The sequence below is a fragment of the Pan troglodytes genome, chromosome 1 (assembly GCF_028858775.2).
Source record: "Pan troglodytes isolate AG18354 chromosome 1, NHGRI_mPanTro3-v2.0_pri, whole genome shotgun sequence".
Lineage (NCBI taxonomy): Eukaryota > Metazoa > Chordata > Mammalia > Primates > Hominidae > Pan > Pan troglodytes.
This window is the reverse complement of record NC_072398.2, coordinates 86,350,495-86,374,530: the sequence shown is the minus strand read 5'-3', so window position 1 is coordinate 86,374,530 and position 24,036 is coordinate 86,350,495. Positions and strand designations below refer to the sequence as shown.

Genomic DNA, 24,036 nt, shown 5'->3' with positions numbered 1-24,036 from the left:
GCAAAAACATGCCAAATTGTAAACACCATCGATGCTAGGAAGAAACTGCATCAACTAATGAGCAAAATAACCAGCTAACATCATAATGACAGGATCAAATTCACATGTAACAATATTAACCTTAAATGTAAATGGGCTAAATGCTCCAATTAAAAGACACAGACTGGCAAATTGGATAAAGAGTCAAGACCCATCAGTGTGCTGTATTCAGGAGATCCATCTCATGTGCAGAGACACACATAGGTTCAAAATAAAGGGATGGAGGAAGATCCACCAAGCAAATGGAAAACAAAAAAAGGCAGGGGTTGCAATCCTAGTCTCTGATAAAACAGACTTTAAACCAGCAAGGATCAAAAGAGACAAAGAAGGCCATTACATAATGGTAAAGGGATCAATTCAACAAGAAGAGCTAACTATCCTAAATATATATGCACCCAATACAGGAGCACCCAAATTCATAAAGCAAGTCCTTAAAGACCTAGAAACAAAGAGACTTAGACTCCCACACAATCATAATGGGAGATTTTAACACCCCACTGTCAACATTAGACAGATCAACAAGACAGAAAGTTAACAAGGATATCCAGGACTTGAACTCAGCTCTGCACCAAGTGGACCTAATAGACATCTACAGAACTCTCCACCACAAATCAGCAGCATATACATTCTTCTCAGCACCACATCATACTTATTCCAAAATTGACCACATAGTTGGAAGTAAAGCACTCCTCAGCAAATGTAAAAGAACAGAAACTATAAAAAACTCAGACCACAGTGCAATCAAATTAGAACTCAGGATTAAGAAACTCACTCAAAACTGCTCAACTACATGGAAACTGAACAACCTGCTCCTGAATGACTACTGGGTACATAACGAAATGAGGGCAGAAATAAAGATGTTCTTTGAAACCAATGAGAACAAAGACACAACATACCAGAATCTCTGAGACACATTTAAAGCAGTGTGTAGAGGGAAATTTATAGCACTAACATACCAGAATCTCTGAGACACATTTAAAGCAGTGTGTAGAGGGAAATTTATAGCACTAAATTCCCACAAGAGAAAGCAGAAAAGATCTAAAATTGACACTCTAACATCACAATTAAAAGAACTAGAGAAGCAAGAGCAAACACATTCAAAAGCTAGCAGAAGGCAAGAAATAACTAAGATCAGAGCAGAACTGAAGGAGACAGAGACACAAAAAACCCTTCAAAAAATCAATGAATCCAAGAGCTGGTTTTTTGAAAAGATCAACAAAATTGATAGACTGCTAGCAAGACTAATAAAGAAGAAAGGAGAGAAGAATCAAATAGACACAATAAAAAATGATAAAGGAGTTATCACCACTGATCCCACAGAATTACAAACTATCATCAGAGAATACTATAAACACCTCTATGCAAATAAACTAGAAAATCTAGAAGAAATGGATAAATTCCTGGACATATACACCCTCCCAAGACTAAACCAGGAAGAAGTCAAATCCCTGAATAGACCAATAACAGGCTATGAAATTGAGGCAATAATTAATAGCCTGCCAACCAAAAAAAGTCCAGGACCAGACGGATGCACAGCTGAATTCTACCAGAGGTACAAAGAGGAGCTGGTACCATTCCTTCTGAAACTATACCAGTCAATAGAAATACAGGGAATCCTCCCTAACTCATTTTATAAGGCCAGCATCATCCTGAAACCAAAGACTGGCAGACACAACAACAAAAAAAAGAGAATTTTAGACCAATATCCCTGATGAACATTGATGCAAAAATCCTCAGTAAAATACTGGCAAACCGAATCCAGCAGACAACAAAAAGCTTATCCACCACAATCAAGTTGGCTTCATCCCTGGGATGCAAGGCTGGTTCAACATATGCAAATCAATAAACCTAATCCATCATATAAACAGAACCAAAGACAAAAACCACATGATTATCTCAATAGATGCAGAAAAGGCCTTCAACAAAATTCAACAGCCCTTCATGCTAAAAACTCTCAATAAACTAGGTATTGATGGTAAGAGCTATTTATGACAAACCCACAGCCAATATAATACTGAATGGGCAAAAACTGGAAGCATTCCCTTTGAAAACTGGCACAAGACAGGGATGCCCTCTCTCACCACTCCTATTCAACATAGTGTTGGACGCTCTGGCCAGGGCAATCAGGCAGGAGAAAGAAATAAAGTGTATTCAATTAGGAAAAGGGGAGGTCAAATTGTCCCTGTTTGCAGATGACATGATTGTATATTTAGAAAACCCCATCATCTCAGCCCCAAATCTCCTTAAGCTGATAAGCAACTTCAGCAAAGTCTCAGGATACAAAATCAATGTGCAAAAATCACAAGCATTCCTATACACCAATAAGAGACAAACAGAGAGCCAAATCATGAGTGAACTCCCATTCACAATTGCTTCAAAGAGAATAAAACACCTAGGAATCCAACTTACAAGGGATATGAAGGACCTCTTCAAGGAGAACTACAAACCACTGCTCAACAAAGTAAAAGAGGACACAAACAAATGGAACAACATTCCACGCTCATGGGTAGGAAGAATCAATATCGTGGAAATGGCCATACTGCCCAAGGTAATTTATAGATTCAATGCCATCCCCATCAAGCTACCAATGACTTTCTTCACAGAATTGGAAAAAACTACTTTCAAGTTCATATGGAACCAAAAAAGAGCCCGCATTGCCAAGACAATCCTAAGCCAAAAGAACAAAGCTGGAGGCATCACACTACTTGACTTCAAACTATACTACAAGGCTACAGTAACCAAAACAGCATGGTACTGGTACCAAAACAGAGATATAGACCAATGGAACAGAACAGAGCCCTCAGAAATAATACCACACATCTACAACCATCTGATCTTTGACAAACATGACAAAAACAAGAAATGGGGAAAGGATTCCCTATTTAATAAATGGTGCTGGGAAAACTGGCTAGCCATATGTAGAAAGCTGAAATTCGATCCCTTCCTTACACCTTATACAAAAATTAATTCAAGATGGATCAAAGACTTAAATGTTAGACCCAAAACCATAAAAACCATAGAAGAAAACCTAGGCAATACCATTAAGGACATAGGCATGGGCAAGGACTTCATGACTAAAACACCAAAAACAATGGCAACAAAAGTCAAAATTGACAAATGGGATCTAATTAAAATAAAGAGCTTCTGCACAGCAAAAGAAACTACCATCACAGTGAACAGGCAACCTACAGAATAGGAGAAAATTTTTGCAATGTACCCATCTGACAAAGGGCTATTATCCAGAGTCTACAAAGAACTTAAACATTTATAAGAAAAAAAAATCAAACAACCCCATCAAAAAGTGGGCAAAGAATATGAACAGACATGTCTCAAAAGAAGACATTTATGCAGCCAACAGATACATGAAAAAATGCTCATCACCACTGGTCATCAGAGAAATGCAAATCAAAACCACAATGAGATACCATCTCACACCAGTTAGAATGGCAATCATTAAAAAGTCAGGAAACAACAGGTGCTAGACAGGATGTGGAGAAATAGGAATGCTTTTACGCTGTTGGTGGGAGTGTAAACTAGTTCAACCATTGTGGAAGACAGTGTGGCGATTCCTCAAAGATCTAGAACTAGAAATATCATTTGACCCAGCAATCCCATTACTGGGTATATACCCAAAGGATTCTAAATCATGCTACTATAAAGACACATGCACATGTATGTTTATTGTGGCACTATTCACAATAGCAAAGACTTGGAATCAACCCAAATGTCCATCAATGATAGACTGGATTAAGAAAATGTGGCACATATACACCATGGAATACTATGCAGCCATAAAAATGATGAGTTCTTGTCCTATGTAGGGACATGGATAAAGATAGAAACCATCATTTGAGCAAACTATCGCAAGGACCGAAGGCCAAGCACTGCATGTTCTCACTCATGAGTGGGAATTGAACAGTGAGAACACCTGGACACAGGGCGGAGAACATCACACACTGGGGCCTGTCGTGGGGTGAGGGGACGGGGGGGGAATGGCATTAAGAGAAATACCTATTGTAAATGACGAGTTAATGGGTGCAGCACACCAACATGGCACATGTATATATGTGACAGACCTGCACATTGTGCACATGTACCCTACAACTTAAAGTATAATAAAAAAAAGGAGAAAAGAAAAAAAAAAACTTTTGTTGCTTATCTGAAATTTAAATTTAACTAGGTATACCGTATTTTATCTGGCAACCCGGTGTCCTGAGACTCTAGCTTCCTTTACTTCTCTGGACTCCCATTTTTGTCTCCTCAACTCAGGAAATGCTCCAGGCTCTGCCTGAGTTCCCACTCATTGTGTTGTATCCTGGACACACTCTCATGCCAGGAAGCTGATGCCATTGTAGGGGTCAACTTTTTTGTTTCCTGACTCTCAGATTGTTGTCCTTTGTTGTCAGATGCTCGTTATCTTAAAACATAATTTTTCATAATTTTGTCCTTTTTGGTTGTTTCACACTGGAGAGCAAATCTGGTCTCTGTTACTCTGTCTTTGGTTGAAAGTGGAAGTCTGTATCCAGAAGTTATTGTTTATAGCCAGGAACCAGAACATGGTTCTAACCAGGGCCAGAAATGTGTGTTCGATCCCTTCGTAGGTGAGTGTGTAGTTTCTTTATAGTTTTCATGCAATTAACTACTTGAAAAAATAATTCTTTGGGTCATAAAGGTGCCTGATGATTATGAGGGTTCCTCACTACTGTTAGGAAATTGATTAGAAGTAAACATCTTCTAATAAGAGAATGGGATGGGCCACTGGGGTTATTACCAAGTACAAAGCATAAATTGGCACATTACATTGTATTACATTGATTGTCAGAGTTTGAACCAAAATATAGATTGGCTGGGGGTGAAATCTCGGAGGCCCAAATTGTATCTGGAGTCAGGGCCAGGAAGACAAGTCTGATAGAGTCAGGGTGATCAAACTGGGGCCATAGAGGAATTTAGGAAGATGTAAATTCTCTTATTCCTTGTTCAATATTCAGTGATATTCTTCCTAGGGGGCTCTGGAAATAAAAATAAAAGCATGTCCTCTCTTTTCTCTTTGGTTTCTCTTGGTCTAGCTATATGCCGCTATCCTCTGGGCATGTCAGGAGGCCAGATTCCAGATGAGGACATCACAGCTTCCAGTCAGTGGTCAGAGTCCACAGCTGCCAAATATGGAAGGTGAGGATGGTTACATCAAGAAAGCCCATGTTCTGGGGTTGGGCAGATTTCCTGGGCACAGATTCCTGACCCTAGGGGCTGAGGAAGGTGGTGTTATTGGCAGGAACTGTTGAGAATGAAGGACAGACAGCAAGTGGGCCTGTCCTGCTCTGTATGTTTTCAGGGAGAGAATTCAGGACTTAGCCACATATACTGGTCTGGCAGCCCCATCTCAACCACAGAGGCCCCAGGGCCACATTACCCACAGTGAATGGGTTCATTGATAGGAAGTGGATTTGCTTTCCCTGACTTTCTCATTGTGAGCTGCTGCAGGAGGCAGGCAACAGTGGCAGCTATGGGAAGGTGCAGATTATGTAGGACACTGGGAGTTAGCATCCACTCCTCTTCTCAGTGGGTCTGTGAAACATCACTCACTGCAAAGCATCACTCACTGCGAAGCATCAAGACACTGAGGCCTCCAACAAGTTCTCCCTCTCTCTCAAGGATCTCTTACATAGAAGGGCCATCCTTGCCCACAGACAGAGTGTGGCAGTTTCCTGGGGCGATTGATTTCAGGGGTCTTGTACATCAATAAACTCCCTACTGCTCTACTGGTTGGACCCAATACTCTACCTGGAATCTTAATATTTTGTGAAGTATTGATTTTATTAAAATGGAATTACCCATAAGAAAAGGAATCCTGATGAACCTTTCCCCTTAATTTCTTAGTGTATGAAAGACTAGAGTGATGGTTGGTGGAATTGGAAGGGAGCAACAAATGAATGGGTAATGGCTGTAAGAAAAGGGAGCAATCCAAGGGAGAGGAAAAGTGGTAGGAAGTTCTCAAAGTAAACTTTATAATAATTTCACAATTTTGCTCAGTGGTAGCTCAGCCTGAAGGTAATAAAATGAAACCAGATTATTTACTACTTCCTTGACATGCTCTTCCCCCTCATCCTCCCCATGTGTTTCTATGGCTCCTTGCTGGTCTGCAATGCCCATCCTGCTGCATTGCATAACCCACACTGGAGACCCTACTATCCCTCCTCCCTATTGCCATAACTTGATGTCCAAGCAAAGGGTGGCTAGCTTTGTTAGGCTGAGTTTGAAAGAGGGAAGGGAAATATGAAATGACTCATGTGGGAACAGAGAGTAGGAAGAGTTTTATTTCTCTTTAGGCTTCTAAATCAGGATGGGGAGTGAAGGCTATGTGTGATCTGAAGGCCTCAGCTCACTGTCTTTCAGGGTCTCATGGTACTCCAGGGAAAGGGATCTGACCACAAATGGGTACTGTGGTGGCAGTGAAAACTGTGGCAAGAACCCAAAATGTTTATAAGGACAGCCTGCTCTCTCCCCTCAGTACAGGGCAGCTGCTTGCCTGTGAACCAGTAAGCAGCTCTGTGGTTTCATGGTTGCTCCCTATCTCCCCAACCCTCACCTCTCAAGGCTGGACTCAGAAGAAGGGGATGGAGCCTGGTGCCCTGAGATTCCAGTGGAACCTGATGACCTGAAGGAGTTTCTGCAGATTGACTTGCACACCCTCCATTTTATCACTCTGGTGGGGACCCAGGGGCGCCATGCAGGAGGTCATGGCATCGAGTTTGCCCCCATGTACAAGATCAATTACAGTCGGGATGGCACTCGCTGGATCTCTTGGCGGAACCGTCATGGGAAACAGGTAGGAAGAAGAGACATCCAGATCCTGGATGTCCAAGACCATATTTTGACTTAGGCTAGGAGAAGAAGGGTACAGGTTTTCTGTGTGGATATGTGTGTCCACAGACCAGGCATGCCCTTGTAAATGTGTGACCCAGGGTGAGGGAGGCAGGGAAGGAATATCAAGGCTGTGGGGAAAGCAGAGTAGATGAAAGCAGAGTAGATGCATTCTGCTCCTCGAATTAAGAAGAGAGAGTCCATCAAAAACGTGGTGGGGTGAAGAAAAGTGAGCATGATTTAATACCACCTCTTCACTCATTCTCTTCTCTCTCCTCAGGTGCTGGATGGAAATAGTAACCCCTATGACATTTTCCTAAAGGACTTGGAGCCGCCCATTGTGGCCAGATTTGTCCGGTTCATTCCAGTCACCGACCACTCCATGAATGTGTGTATGAGGGTGGAGCTTTACGGCTGTGTCTGGCTAGGTAGGTCACTAGCCCAGGAAGCCTATAGACTTTATTAAAAACTCCAACTTCTGGGAAATGAAGGCAATCAAATCAGAAAGGGATGGGATCAGTTACTCCTGGAATGGTGATTCCCTCTTGGGAAGAATAGAGACAGAAGCATTGCTCATTAACCCAGGGCTTAGGGCCCCACACTGAATCATGCATTCAGAGTCATTATGTTGACTGCCATGTAGGGGCACTCCTCCAAAGTCTTCCCTCGGTGTCCAGATGGAGTCCTGCTGGACACGCTGTGCAAGCTTATACCCTTGAAACTCACAGAGTTCCCTGAGGTAATGGGCCTGAGCAGTAGGCACTCACTTGGCTGTATTTCCTTTGCAGATGGCTTGGTGTCTTACAATGCTCCAGCTGGGCAGCAGTTTGTACTCCCTGGAGGTTCCATCATTTATCTGAATGATTCTGTCTATGACGGAGCTGTTGGATACAGGTAAATCCTGGGAAACTTTATTAGAATGGGAAATTGGCCACTAGGAAAGAATAATATTTTATCATGCCTTGGGATCAATAATCAATCAACCAATCAGTATTTATTTAGTTCTTGTACAAGGCATTTGGAAATAATTTAGATGAAGGAATATACATGACCTTTATTTCCAGGGAACTTAAAGCCCGGTTTGGGAAGACAAGTTAATTACCCAGAAAACAATCAATTACACAAAGTAAGGGCTAAAGTTTGTGATATGGCTCTAAGTATAATAGCCATATTTTTGACCCTCAAAACAGGACATGTAGTCTGACACAAATATTGGCCTACTTATGGAAACAAAGGGCCAGAGAATTGAAGTAATAAGTATAATACTCTGGGCAAGTCAAGAAGTCAGAAAGAATAGACCTTATACATATAAATGCTTTGAAATTTGTAAAAAGGGGACTAGTAAGACTTACAATAGACAAGGAAAGTTCTAGGTTAAGATGAGAATTGTAGCAGAGGAAGGTAGGTAGAAGGTAGCAGAAGAAAGGAAGCAGGGCTGAAGGCAAGACTGACCTGGCTATAGTAGAAGCTGGAGTTGAGAAGAACAGAATGGAGCAATGGATAAGCCTGAAGTGGATCAAAGGAGTGCCATGGCAAAGAAGTGTGACCAGATATAGTAGGAACTTAGGGTTGGGTACAGGATGCTCCCATCTATACCATTTCACTTCAAGCCTTTAAGCCTTGCCATTCTTCTAGCCCACACTAACACTTTTCTCTCTAAGCTTGGTCTGCATCTGCAAAGTGAGCCTGGGAAAGAATTCAGTCCATAGTGAAGACCAGACCAGATGATGGAGGTTGACAGGGCTCGAGAGAAGGAGATACTAGTGAGTCTCAGGAAGGGAGTGTGGAATTACAGCCTTCCACTGGCTTAGGTGTGGAGAATGAACTATTGCCCTCTAGCTGCCATCCCCTGGGTGAAGACCTGATTCATCCACTCTTCTACTCCTAGTCACTTCCTTTCCATCTTCTTAGTCACTGTTCTTTCCTTTTTGCTTAAACTGTCTTGGCATAATTTCGCTCAGTCACACCCCAACAGGTATGTATTCAAGGCACAGAGGAAATCAGAGATCAACCGAGTTCAGTTTAATTTAATAAGCCTTTGTTAATCAACTGTTACTATATACAAGGAATTTGGCCAGGCATGTTAGGTATTCAAAGGTAATGGAGTCATTGATCCTACCCTTAAAGTGCTCACAATTTGGAGTAGGGGCTAAAACAGAATATAAGTTACTATGATTCGAGTATATGAGCAAGAGATAGCCTATGATTGCTCTGGGGTTCAAAGGAAAAAGTAAACTATAGTAGGAAAGCACAAAAATGGGGATGAAAACATCTGGATTTTATATAATAAAAGTTACTTCTGTTTGCTACAAGGCTTAAGGGATTAAAATGTGTGTGAAAAGCATTTCGTAAGATAAATTGCTATGCACATATAAGTTGTTATCTGATTATCATTTTTCTGACTGAAGGACCAGTAAAGATATGGTAGAACAGATGAAATCTGAACTGGGTCCCAAAGAATGGGTAGTACTTTCACAGGTGCAGAATCTTGAAATGGAATTTTAGGCAGAGGGAATAATAGCATGAGGAAAAAAGAATCATGGTTATAAAGTTTAGGGGACTGTCTGGGAGAAATCAACAGTTTATTTAACCACGGGCCATATTTATGTGGCAAAGTAGTGCAGGAGAAGCAAAACAAAGCAGATTATGCCATATTTTGAAGGAACCTGAAGTCAAAGCCAAAAGGAGCAAGAAGTGGAGGAGGAGGAAGTGGAGAAATTGCTGTTCTTGTTCTTCATAAACATTATCATTAATGTAATGAGTCATTGAAGATTTTTAAAGCTGAGGAAGGACATGATTGGAGCTGTGCTTTAGACAGATTAATCAAGCAGCATGCAAAGGTTAGATTGGAATGGAATGAGGAGGCTATGAGGAACATTTTAAAACTCTTAGTTCTGCCAAGTAAAAAGAATTAATGACCAAGGCCATAACTGTGACTGTGGGGAATGAGGAAAAGATATTCATTTAGGACGTTTGAAATCTGATTGGATGTATGGGGCAAGACAGTAGGGTGAGAAAAAGGGTCAGATGAAGTTTGACAGTCTAAGCGACTGAAACAATGGGGATGACATTTACTTATTCGACAAATATATTTTGAGTGCTTACCTTGCGCCAAGCATTTTCCATTACTATGAAGAGAAGTATAATTTATGGAAAAGGGAAACCAAGGAGAAAGACTTAGTTCAGTAGGGGATGATGATGGATTTAGTTTGGAGTGTAGGTCTGTGAGATTGAGAAGACATTCAGTAGAGAAATAAGGAAGGTAGCCGGAATTATGGCTCTGAACTCCAGGGGAAAGATTAAAAAAATTACAAAAATGTAGACATCATTGGCTTTCATTTAATAATTGAAGTAATGAAATATCTGGTGGAGGTGGCTGAGTGAAGAGATCCTCTCAGCCACTGAGAGACGACATCAGAGTCTCAGGAAATAGTCATATTAGCAAAAGTTACTTTTTAAATTTAAAACAATTTCAAGAATAATATATGCTTACTGGTGATTTTAATAACTCTAAAGTATATAAATATTGAACATTTATTTTCTTATCCCTTCTTCACTTGATTTAATTTTGACCAAGGGGGAACTGAACAGGCATTCCTTTTAATTTCTGTTGCTTTTCATAAAACTTTCCTGGGATTTATTTTTCTGAGGATAATGGGAAATATATTTATTGCAAGTAAACTTATGTTCTCCTAGCTTTCTGATCTGTAGAGAGAAGAAAAAGATGGCAAAACCTTGGAAGGGAGATCCAGGCTCTGGTCACTGTGGATAAGGCCAGTCAAATTTTATAATTTACCAAACATTTTCAATGATTAAATATATTTTAAAAGGCTGGCATAATCACCCTTAGTATTTTTTTATTTTTTGCGATTCACAAATTTTACATATTATTGATCTAGCTATAAACCTCAAGGGTCACGCCAATTTATTGCTTGAGGGTGAGTATCCCAATCTCGTCATTTGGGAGATTTGTGTCATATCTGCCAGAGCTTGAGATGCAGAGCTTGAGGAAAGAGAAGTTCCACATGATGGTTTTTGCTCTGTCCCTCCATAAAAAGAAGGAAGGAGCCTCTTCGTGTTCTCTAAGTAGTCAAATAAGCATACCTGCAGTTATATTCCATCCAGCAGTCAGGCTTCTGGAAAACTCAGCCTTTAAAACAGAGCCTCTTACTCAGAAGTCAAAAAAGCCTGCTAAGCTAGAACACAAAACTAAATCCAATACCTGGGATTCTCATGAAATCCTTGCATCTTACTTCCTGGGTCTAGTATCCTACATATTTAATTAAAATTAAATAGAAATTATTATTTAAATTTAGAGCTTATATTTTCCCCCTTAGTTTAATATCAAACTGGGTTGTTGGATATGTGGAATAGAAGAGAGTGTGACTGGATTCTCTGAAATTGATTCACTGAACAATGACAATATGTAGTTAAAGGAGAGTCAGCACCAAGCTCTGGAAACATTTATATGATAGTGGGGCAAGTGCTACTATGTATGGTAGCATTCATTCTATGCATTTATCCATTTCATCATTTACTCTATGAATTAGTTCATCAAATGCATTTGATAATATTAAGTCATTATGTGAAGACATATTCAGTATATAAGAATAGGCAAGGTGCAATAAATTATAGAAAGCTTTTCATATTAAATAAGACATTGTTTAAAAGTTTTACTACTAAAGGAGTAAGCATCAAATATTTTATAAAAATTACTAATATGAAATTCTTAGTTCTCCATTGATGCAAGATAAACGAGTCAATACTATAATACAAATCTGATTATTTACAATCCTTCAATTCCAAGATAATAAGCTCATACAAAATCTGGAGTAAAGATGCCGGGTAAAAGCTCTTCCACGAATGTGTGGTTAACTCAGATTTCTCTCTCCTTTTCCTCCTCTTCTCCTGGCCTGAGCAGCATGACAGAAGGGCTAGGCCAATTGACCGATGGTGTGTCTGGCCTGGACGATTTCACCCAGACCCATGAATACCACGTGTGGCCCGGCTATGACTATGTGGGCTGGCGGAACGAGAGTGCCACCAATGGCTACATTGAGATCATGTTTGAATTTGACCGCATCAGGAATTTCACTACCATGAAGGTCAGTGGGGTCGGGTGTGGTGGAACTTCTTTAAGGAGGCACAAATCATAGTGTGGTAGAGAAAAGGCATGCTAGAAAAAAGTCTAGGCTGATGCCAGTTCAATGACATATTCTGTTACTAACTAGCTAAATGCATTTCACAAGTCACTTCATCTCTAAGGGTGTGATTCTCCACTTGTGTGTAAGGAGTTAGAATAGGTCAGTGAGCTCTCTTTTTTTTGTTGTTTTGACACTAAAGGTGACATATCCATTAAGCCAATAACACAGTGTCCAGGGCCCACAGATTTTTAAGACGCATAAAAATGCTCTAATTTCTTTTAATATCAGGTGAAAAAAATAAATTTTTAGGGTCAAAGATTATCTTTTTACCAGCACAGTTGTGTGTGTGTGTGTGTGTGTATATATACACACACAACTATATATATATACACAATGATATATATATACACAACTACATATATATAACTATATATACATATACAACTATATATATGTATATACATATACAACTATATATGTATATACATATACAACTATATATATGTATATACATATACAACTATATATATGTATATACATATACAACTATATATGTATATACATATACAACTATATATATGTATATACATATACAACTATATATATGTATATACATATACAACTAGATATATATATGTAGTTGGTGTTCTGCAGTCTTCTGAATTTTTCCTTCTAGGAACCTCACAGTGGCAGTGATAGTTGGTCAGGCCTTATAAAACCTGGGCTGCAACCCTGGTCACCTGTATGCACTGTCTGCCCTTGGCCACCTCACTTCATGTTGCTGGACTGCAGTTTTCTCATCTGTTAAATGAGGACTGCACCAGCATCTTCTCAGCCCTTCCTTGCCTTGAACTCTCTCGAGTCTATAATCCTCTCAGCCGCAGTTGCCGTCTACCCTGATTCGTGTGTGTATCTATACACATAGATACATACACACATATGTGAGAATATGTGTATTCTCATTTAGAAATGAGATTTCTAAAAAAAAAATGAAATTGTTTTAGATTGTACACTATTTCAGGTTTCTCACCTAGCCCTGTGAAAAGAAGAAGACTGGCTCTGAAATGTACCTAGGAGGAAGCAGGATGGCAGTCTTCCTCTTACCTCAGTTCAGAATAGCTCGAATCAGGGTAGACGGCAACTACTGAGTTGGCTGGCACTGTGTCTCCATGCACCTTAGCAGGGCCAACCTATCACTCACATGCTTCTTTCTCTACCAGGTCCACTGCAACAACATGTTTGCTAAAGGTGTGAAGATCTTTAAGGAGGTACAGTGCTACTTCCGCTCTGAAGCCAGTGAGTGGGAACCTAATGCCATTTCCTTCCCCCTTGTCCTGGATGACGTCAACCCCAGTGCTCGGTTTGTCACGGTGCCTCTCCACCACCGAATGGCCAGTGCCATCAAGTGTCAATACCATTTTGCAGATACCTGGATGATGTTCAGTGAGATCACCTTCCAATCAGGTAGGGAGCTCAGGTCCTCTTTGGGAAGTGGGAGCAAGGTGATGAAGGAGGAATGCACATGCCCAGAACTTCTCATTAGCAGGTCTCAGAGGAGTGGGATTGTACAGGCAGCTTCTCATTGACGGATACGGTGAATCCTTTGTGTGACTAGTTTTCATTGTGGAGGGGATGGGATGAGAATGGAAGTGAACAAAATATGCACGTAACTCTTCTTAGAAAGAATGTTTTTAAATGAGAGTATAGTGTGTTAAAATTTTTATATAATTTAAGGTAGTTAATGAGTGCGCTGTTAAGGAAAAGCACACCTAAGCATTACTGAGATATTTAAATGAAAATTTCTAAATATACACAAACGTAAAGAGAACAATAAACCACCCATCACTCAGCTTTACTAATCATTGATATTTTGTCATATTTGTTTCACCTATTCCTTCCTTTTGGCTGTAGCATTTTAAAGCAAATGTGAGATACTATTTGATTTCATTAGCAAATAATCGGACTGCATCTAAGAAAATAGCATCATTTTCATAGGTATAATGCCATGATAACATCTAACAATCTTTATTATTAAATAATTTCTTAATACCACCCAATATCCTGTCCATATTCAAGTATGACTAACTGTCCAACAATGTCTTAATTCAGTTGACTTTATCAAATAAGGATCAAAATAAGAATCTGTTGGTGTGTTTCTTTATTCTATTTGCTCTGTGCCTCTTTTAATCTAAAAAATTCCTTCCATTTTTATTTCTTTTTAAATGGATTCTGGCTTGGCTGATGGCTTTCTGTGGTGTCATTTTACTTGAGCTTCTGTTCTCTGTCATTCCTAATGACTGGTGCTTACATCTACAGGTTAATTTGATTCCAGTTCAATATTTATTTTTGTCAAGAATTCTTTATGGATAGTGTTGTATATTTTATGCTGAACTTCATCATGGGGATGTAATGCTAGATCCTCTCACTTTTTGTGATACTAAGATTGATTTCTGGTTCCTCATGAACTTTTTCCCTAAGTTTTATCCTCCATCAATAACCACTGTCTGAATTATTTATTTCACTAGGGGTTGCTAAATGATGATTTTCTAATTCTTTTATTTTTTCTGCATTTCTTAGCTGAATTTCTTCCGAATAGAGTAACTATTCTTCATCATGCACCAGTTTACTCAGAAATCACATTGAAAGAGCAGGATACGTGACTTATCTTCCCCTTTAATTGTTAATTTTCAGAGTAATGACTTGATACCGTAGCAACCCTCAATAATGTCTAATTAATTTTGGTTTTTACCCTTATTTTTTTGGTATCATTATAAACTCATTGCTTTTTATCAATTTAATGCTTAATCGATTGCAGTTATTATTAGTAGTAGTAGTATTAGTATTAGTATTTTTAGACAGAGTCTCGCTCTGTCACCCAGGCTGGAATGCAGTGGTGTGATCTCGGCTCACTGCAACCCCCGCCTCCCGGGATCGAGTGATTCTTCTGCCTCAGCCTCCCAAGTAGCTGGGATTACAGGTGCCTGCCACTGCGCCTGGCTAGTTTTTCTATGTTTAGTAGAGATAGGGTTTCGCCATGTTGGCCAGGCTGGTCTCGAACTCCTGACCACAAGTGATCCGCCGGCCTTGGCCTCCCAAAGTGCTGGGATTACAGGCATGAGCCACCGTGTCTGGCCATTATTCTTTTTAATACTCAAGTTGTGCTGTCTTTGACTAGAGTTTGCATTTTTTTTTTTTTTTGAGACGGTATCTTGCTCTGTTGCCCAGGCTGGAGTACTATCTTGAGTCATTGCAACCTCCACCTCCCAGGTTCAAGTGATTCTCCTGCCTCAGCTTCCCAAATAGCTGGGATTACAGGCGCCTGCTACCACGCCCGGCTTTTTTTTTGTTGTTGCATTTTTAGTAAAGACGGGGTTTCACCATGCTGGCCAGGCTGGTCTCGAACTCCCAACCTCAGGCGATCCAGCCGCCTAGGCCTCCCAAAGTGCTGGGATTACAGATGTGAGCCACTGCACCCAGCCTAGAGTTTGCATTTTTAAGGGGGCTCTTTGCTCTTTTGATCTGACCCTAGAAGCCTTTGATAACTTTCTTGTTTTCCGAAAGAACAAGGTATTTCAAGCTCATTTTGAACATGTACAGCACCCGACGTGGAATCAACCATTTCAAGAAATCTTGATTCCTTTTAGTAGGAAATGGTATTTAGAAAACACAAACTGGGTAGTAGGGATGCTCATTACTAATAGGTTGTCATTGTTTCTTGGATTTTTCGGTGGAAGAAAGCAATGAAATATGTATATTTAAAAAGAAAGATTGTGAGTTTACATTGTTACTTCCAATTCAAATTAAAGGTAACGTTTTTATTTAAATTTGATTTTATACATTCATCTCTATTATTTATGCTAAATATCATGTTTCCTAACAATGTTAACAGCATTTTCTTCATCCTATTATTCAAAAAGCAATACCAATATTATTACTAGCAACATAACTATTGAACATTAAGATTTCTTAGCAATTCTCTTTTCTTTGTCCTGAGAATATATCCTACTAAGAATGTGCAGTCAAAGCACTATATTCTAAGGTCAGTTGGGTAACAGTGGGATAATTCTTTTCTGTATATAGTTATATCACCAGTGTGGTATACAGTTAGGGTAACAGTGGGATAATTCTTTTCTGTATGTAGTTATGTCACCAATGTGATATACAGTTAGGTTCATTGTATTCCATTTGTTTCAACCTTTAGGGATTCATTTTAAACTTTAAACACTACTTTTGATTGAACAGTAACCACAGCAAATAGTGATTTAACTTACTACAGCCAGAAACTGTGCCAAATCTTGAAAAGTTAAAAGGTGTTTAGAACATTGTTCATACCATTAAATTTAAATGGGAAGATGAAAGATACAGAATGCTTTAAAAAAAAAAAAAAGAAATGTCCAAAGCAATATGAACAATAAATGGTCAGGAGGAGAGAGGCACTAGCGTGGGTTTGTCATAGACAGCATCAAAGGAATGAGACTTGTACTGGGCCTGGAAGAAAAGTCCAGGTGTAAAATAACATAAAAGAGAGGAAGAGACTAATTTAAAGATAAACCACACTTTGGGAGGCCAAGGCAGGAGGATTGCTTGTATTCAAGAGTTTGAGACTAGCCTAGGCAACATGGCGAAATCCTGTCTCTATAAAAAACACAAAAATTAGCTGGGTGTGGTGGCACGTGCTTGCAGTCCCAGCTACTTGGGAGGCTGAGGTGGGAGGATCACCTGAGCCCTGGAGGCAGAGCTTGCAGTGGGTCGAGATTGCACCACTGCACTCCAGCCTGGGTGACAGAGTGAGACCCTGTTTAAAAAAAAGAAAGAAAGAAAGAAAAGAAAAATAAATCAGAAGAACCCATCCTTTCAGATTTGATTTTTAAGGGAAAAAAATTTCAAGATGGTTTGCTTATTAAGATGTACTGATAAGAAAATAGAGCATATTTTTAGGAAAACAGGTTTGGTGTTTAAATGCCTTCTGTGCTAATGATTTAATCTAAGAGTAAGTTGATGGATTGTTTCATCTGAATACTGAGAGTAGAAATCAAGATGCTCAAAGTCAGTGCCACTTACACTGTAAGTGTTAACTGGGGGACAAATAGATTCCCACCCATCCTCAGGGATTCTCCTGGCATAGTAATTGGTACACTTATTATAGCTAATTATAGCTATGAACCATGGTTTTTACTCCTGGGGTCTCTTGAGCTTTAAATCCAATGCATAATAATATTAATTTTCACCGGAGCCTGACAGCCGAACTCAGAAAGCACATGCAGAGGCCAGATACCTCCTTATTTATATAATAATATTAAGAAGAAGAAAAATTAGGATACCTGGAAGAAATGTCTCTTAGAAAGGAAATACATATTCTAATTCTTGACCCCCTTGATTAGACAAATCAGAGGGAAAAACTCTGGCAAAGCTGCCAACATCAATCTGGCAAATACGCTTTTGTGGTTTAGTCTCAAAAGCTGTAAAATCACAGAAAAAGACACTCCAATGTCAGTAAATATCTATAAAGATTAAGCCTTAATTCATAAATTGAAGGGCTAGGCCGATGAGGCATAGTGGAGACCCTTTTATAAACAATCTAATATCCCTGAAGGAAAAAGCATCTTAACACTATGTCTGTCCCTTGCCCATTTACCCACTATATTCTCTCTATATTTTCGCTGAATTTGGGTCCTGCTTCTTATGCTTTATGATAATGTGTGGTACAGCCCTTTGAATCACTGTTTCTTAAACTTTTTTGTACCATAGCATCTAGTATGTAATATGTGAAACAAAAATTTTACAAAGGAAAACTTGCTTTTACTATTTAGATAAATGGTGATTTTTTATTCAACGTATTTATGATTTTATCTTTTTAAAAGACTGATGACAACTCACTAAATTGATCTTGTAATGTGCTAGGTCACAATATGCCTTCAGAGAAAACACTAGCTATCTGTCTTCTCCTTGGCTCTGACTCACCCTTGTTTTATAACAGATGCTGCAATGTACAACAACTCTGAAGCCCTGCCCACCTCTCCTATGGCACCCACAACCTATGGTATATGTGATTCCTAATTACACAAATTAATTTGAAGGGACTTACTGGGGGATGAAGAAGGGTGGAGAGTTGCAAAGCCCTGGCTGTGTGGGAGGCTTTACACCAGTTGGCTTTGGATGAAGAGTAGCCCTGGAAAGGTAGGACTGTCTACCTCCAGATTATGGATCCAAATATACTCTCTTCACTATGGATTCATGTGCTTCTTCAGCGGAGGCAGAGTCTGGAGTTGTCCTAATTTCTCCATGAAAGTTTGGGAATTTGGGGTCAGAAACAGGGAAAGGGACATTCCTGGGTCAGACCCATAGTGGGTATTTCTAAGGAGGGGTGGAAATCAAAGAAACAAAATGCTGATCTCTCCAATTGGAGATAAATATGCCATGTATGCATTGCTTTAGGCAGTCATTGGTGACACTAGCCAGCAATGTGGGAAACATGTGGGATTGAATGTGTCCAAAGAGGACTTTCAGCTACCTTGGCATGTCTCAAAGAATGCAGAGAGTGAAACTGGTTCCTCACCTGTTTTTCATGAGGTGTGATTAAGGGACTACAGACTCAGGCCATAATAATACAGAGACAAAATTTTGGGAAGAATATAAAAACTCACCATTATTCTGTCTGACACATGGAGACGGGGAGACTACTGTCTTATGGAAGAGGGAAATAGGATAGGGGAACAAAGTAATAAACAGGTTGGGCATGGTGGCTCCCACCTGTAATCCCAGCACTTTGGGAGGCAGAGGCAGGCAGATCATGAGGTCAGGAGTTCGAGACCAGCCTGGCCAACATGGAGAAACCCCATCTCTACTAAAGATACAAAAATTAGCCGGGTGTAGTGGCGCATGCCTGTAATCCCAGCTACTCAGGAGGCTGAGGCAGAATTGCTTGAACCTGGGAGGGGGAGGTTTCAGTAAGCCAAGATCATGCCATTGCACTCCATCCTGAGGGACAGAACAAGACTCTATCTCAGGAAAAAAAAAAAAAAAAGTAATAAAACAGTAGCAAGAAAAAAAAAACAGTAGCAAGAGCAAGAATAAGCAGAAGTATTAAGGTGGCATCTTCCATAATTATCCTCAAGGAACAGGGTCTACCTCCATGTTTCCAGTTCAGTCCCTCATACTTTTACTTGACCTGTGAGATGATTGTATTCTCTGCCTTCTCTCCCTGGTCACAGATCCAATGCTTAAAGTTGATGACAGCAACACTCGGATCCTGATTGGCTGCTTGGTGGCCATCATCTTTATCCTCCTGGCCATCATTGTCATCATCCTCTGGAGGCAGTTCTGGCAGAAAATGCTGGAGAAGGTGAGGAGGTGCAGAATGGTCATGATACAAGAAACTGCTCCTTTCTTTCTTAAGCCACTGTTGTCCCAGGAGTAAAAGGCAAATTGCAAACATTTATTAATGGTTGGAATTAACTGAGGCTACCAAGAAACATAGGAATGAAGCCAGAATAGAATTAGCTAAGTCTATTTTCTCATTTTTAGAGTGGAGATGTTGGAACCTTCCTAACCTTCCTCGGAAATGCAGAAAACTCTTCTTAATACATTGAATCTCCATTCAGGCATTTTCCTTGAAGATTCTGATTCACTGGATTTTGGGTAGAGTCCAGGCATCCATATTTAAAAAAAAATTTAACAAGTGCTTCTGATGCACATTCGAGGTTAAGAATTACTCTCCTAATGCCAAGCTGAAATTTCTGATAATGCTGTTGAAGTTCCTTCTCATCTTTTTCACTTTGCTTGTCTGTTTGGTGTGTGTGTTTGTGTGTGTGTGTGTGTGTGTGTAGAAAAACATCCAGCTTCATTAATATTCAAGCCAAGTTTCTCACTATTCTATTTCTACTTTTGTGTACTTGAAGGTTGTGATTATGTATCCCTCTGAGTCCCTCTTCAGACTCTGTCTATGCCAAATGATCTGAATAACTTTTTACATTGTCTAACACTTTACAGGAAGCAGACTTTTTCCTCATGCATAATTTTATATACACCTCCTTGAGTAATAACTCATAGGCATTGTTATGTTTAACTATTTTTCTGATGAGAAAATGTGATGTGCTTAAGGTCATACAACTGATGTCCAGTCTTCTATGCTTTTTCCAATTGTTAATATTGAAATGCATTGATTTCTTTCTTCAAAACTATATTCATTTCATCAAAGATGTAATATCTATGACTTGTCTTGGTTTCTTGGACCAAATAGCAACTCCCTTGGACCAAATAGCAACTCACTGCTGCTTAGTGTCTGATTCTTTTGGGGCCTGCTGATGACTAAGTGTTTCTGCCTTTGGCCATGATCACCTCTCCTGGTCAATTAGTTCCTCTCAATAGACATGGACTAGTAGAGGCCACAGGAACTCTGAGCTGTGGGGCTTTGAACTGCCTCCTGAGGGCAGGGAATAGGAAGGAGGAGAAATCCTGATTGATTTCTGTGTTTGGGGGTGGGGACTCAGAGGAGACCAATGCCTGTGTGGAACCTCTATTCCAGAGGAGAGGAAAGGGCACCATGAGATTGGGCTTGAGTCTCTAGAGCTTTCTAGATGCAGGATGGGAGAAAAATGGCTCAAATCAGGGGTAAGGAGGAGCAATCCTGATGAGTAGCCTGCAATTCCTTCTGATCTGTGCCACCCTCAGGTTCCTGAGATGGTTGATGTTTGTTTTAAGGTTTTTAGGAAGGAATATTTCATGGAAGAGAAGGTCTCCTTGCTTCCCACAAGTATGTCTACCAGTCTGAAAACACTTAAAGCTTTCAATTCGCAAATAGCAACAGAAGACTGAAATACAGAATCCACAGAGACTCACTCGCTGTCATGAGTATGTCTCAAGGCATGAATGAGGCAAATATCAAAATTTTTCCTCCTTTAGAATGCTGGAAAACACTAGTGTTTAATGAGGTATTCCAGAATGAGGGTGGTGGTGAACTGAAGGTTCATTGAACTGCTTGAAGAGGATATGTGACCTTCTTAAATAGTCTTTAGCACCACATTTTAGCCAAGGGGGGAAGGTCTGTGTTCTCTGCTATATGAGCTCTTTTTCTCTTTATTTGAGCCACAGTTTACCATACTTCTCTGAGTCTTTATTCTGAGGCCTGTTGGAATATCTTCATGGGCTAAGAGAGAAATGTTGGAATCTCCACATAAAAGGTAGAGCAAATATTTTGCCCTTGAATATTTGACTTGGTCCTCCAAGAAATTCTACCCCTGTACATCCTGAGTAAGTTGACTCAAGGTGCTCTGGAATGACACCCAGTATTTCTTCCTGGGAACAAAATTTTATGTGGAAAATCATTAAGTACACACATACATTCTAAGAACATTACTTAACATAGCTGTAGACTGTATGTAGCATTATTTGTAGGATAATTTTGGTGGTGTCCTCAACATTCCTTCTTGGAGAGATTTAACCCACATATATTGAGTACCTACTTTGTTCTGAGCTTCATGCTTAGTACTGGGGATATTACTGCAACAAAAGACCTTTAGTCTAGTGGAAAAGAGCACATCTAAGTTTCGCCATTGAGCACCAAAGCTGTGTTTGTTGGAGTGGAGCATTTTACATGTTTAAACCCAAATAGTCACATACATGCAAATGTTGGCATTTGCCTTTTGATGGAGCAGGCAGGTTATATTAGATAAGATACCACAGAAGTAGTTGCTTTGTTGTTCTCCCTCTCTTATTAGGTGTAAGTCACATTGTTATCTCTGGACACCCAGGGCTTTCCTGTCCCATGTTGTAGCCATTTTATTTTTGGTTAGTGAAAATATGGGTCAGTGGTGGGTATTATCCTAATCTAGGGTGTCAGAATGATCAAGTAGAACTATTGATTCATCATGTTATAGCACATGTATTAAGTTAATAAACAATTTATGTCTATTCCAAAACCAAGTAGTTAAAGGGTAAGCCAGGAAAACCCATCATTTAATAAAACATAGAAAACTCTATAAGATTGAGATCTTTGGCTACTGATAGGTTCTTATAGCAACAGGGAGATAATCTTTTTTTTTTAAGTGTTTCAGAAAGCACATCATAGAAATTAGAAGATCAAATTCTACCTTGAAGAAATGAAGGATTATTCTAAGTTCCTACAACACAGGCATTTGTGGAACCAGACTGCATTCCTAGCACGTGCAGTGTTGCTGGGGTTAAACAGTAGTAAAGAGTTATTTCATTTGAGTGGAAGAGCTGAGTTTAAGAAGAGGAGGCATTGACCATCTCTTTTGTGCCAACGTGCCTTTCTCCTTGCTCTTCTCTTCCAGGCTTCTCGGAGGATGCTGGATGATGAAATGACAGTCAGCCTTTCCCTGCCAAGTGATTCTAGCATGTTCAACAATAACCGCTCCTCATCACCTAGTGAACAAGAGTCCAACTCGACTTACGATCGCATCTTTCCCCTTCGCCCTGACTACCAGGAGCCATCCAGGCTGATACGAAAACTCCCAGAATTTGCTCCAGGGGAGGAGGAGTCAGGTGAGGATGATGTGGTGGGCAGGGCGTCAAGGGAGAAACCTCAGCAAGCATCAGGTAGGTAAGACACGCCTGCTCCCAGTTCATTGCATCTATTTTTAGTCTCTGCTAACCTCCTGAGAAGTCCACATTCTCTTTCTAGATTTGGTCTGCCGCTGCTCCTGGCCTAATTTGAGCAACTCTCCTTTGCTACTGAATATAAGATGTGTGGAGGGACCCACATACCAGAAAAGAAAGAAAAAAATAATAAAACATGTGAATTAGGTGTTAACACCAGAAGAACCTAAACAGTCCAACCAGTCTAACCTCATTTTACATGTCGGGAAAGTGAGAAAGTCCGGATAGAGTACTCACCCAACACCAAATTTCATGAGTGGGTAAAGGCAGGACTAGATTTTCACCTGGAGAAATAAATAAATAAATGAAGCTAAAGACATTCCGAAATTCCCAGTGGTGTAGCCATTTAAATAACTAAAATAAATAACTACTTGAGTTATCTATTTTTTGTTAATTTCTCTTTGGTAAACATTTATTAGAGTAATATGAGATTTTATTATGAGAGTAAAACATTTCTTACCTTTTCTCAATAAAAGCATTGAAATAAAACAATAAAACAGGTAAAACAGTAAGTAGTGTCAGTTGATTCAAATTTCGATGTCTTTCAAAAAATGATGCAGAGTCATATCAGAAGGGAAGCTGGAGTCACCTCTTTAGCTCAGAGCAACTTTTCTATAAGATCATCAACCTGAGGGACCCGAGTCAGTAGAAAAGAACTTGTAGTGTTCAGGAGAGAGGAGCTAGGCCTGAGCTGGATGTAGAAGCAGACAGGACTAAATTCAAGAGCATAGGATTTTATAGGAAGGAGCCTGAAGGGGTCTTTTCAAAGGATAAAAGGAAACTTGCATCTATTTTATTATTCCATGGATAGAAGACATGAAAGAGCATGCTAAATTCGAGTAATTTCACAGAGACAGCAAGAATAAAGGATATAAACTAATTTATTTCTTGGGGTGAATGGAAGTAATTTACCTATTTCCTAAGTCTAAAACATACCCCACTTCATATTTTAAGGTTTTTTTAAGTTAGAATATGTCTTAAGCTAGATCATATGTCTTTAATCTGAAAGTTTTTAATACCTAAAATCAGTTTTTAAGTCAATAACAGTGTCTTAAAATTAAGGAAATAAGTTATTAAACCTTCAACCTTTAATATTCCCACCCTGATATACCATGAGCCTTCCTATAGCTTCACCACACAATTCCACAAGTTTAGCCACAGAATTTGTTAATGATCATGTATTATGAGGAAAAGAATGAGAAATAAAATGATGTTCTACATTCTGAAGGCCACAAGAAAATCTCTAGAGGAAGCAAAACCATTTTCCAAGTAAGAATGTCATGAAGCAGGTTAGGCTTTCACAGGGGCATGTTTTAGCCCTCCTCTCAGAGTTCCTTCCTGAAGAGATCTCCAAAGACACTCCACGGAATGAGGC

The 24,036-nt window shown here is 39.6% G+C and overlaps 1 protein-coding gene across 4 annotated transcripts in view; it reads left to right on the top strand.

Moving 5' to 3' along the window:
* The window catches only part of DDR2 (discoidin domain receptor tyrosine kinase 2), a 153,240-nt gene that overhangs the window by 114,625 nt on the left and 14,579 nt on the right, over positions 1 to 24,036 (top strand). For all 4 annotated transcript variants that reach the window (XM_009436776.5, XM_016931255.4, XM_001174340.8 and 1 more), the window contains 9 exons: positions 5,106 to 5,208; positions 6,634 to 6,865; positions 7,181 to 7,328; positions 7,689 to 7,794; positions 11,822 to 12,005; positions 13,265 to 13,508; positions 18,022 to 18,084; positions 19,256 to 19,386; positions 22,337 to 22,547. In XM_009436776.5, coding sequence (XP_009435051.1) covers positions 5,106 to 5,208; positions 6,634 to 6,865; positions 7,181 to 7,328; positions 7,689 to 7,794; positions 11,822 to 12,005; positions 13,265 to 13,508; positions 18,022 to 18,084; positions 19,256 to 19,386; positions 22,337 to 22,547 — 1,422 coding nt within the window. The remainder of the gene's footprint in view (positions 1 to 5,105; positions 5,209 to 6,633; positions 6,866 to 7,180; positions 7,329 to 7,688; positions 7,795 to 11,821; positions 12,006 to 13,264; positions 13,509 to 18,021; positions 18,085 to 19,255; positions 19,387 to 22,336; positions 22,548 to 24,036) is intronic.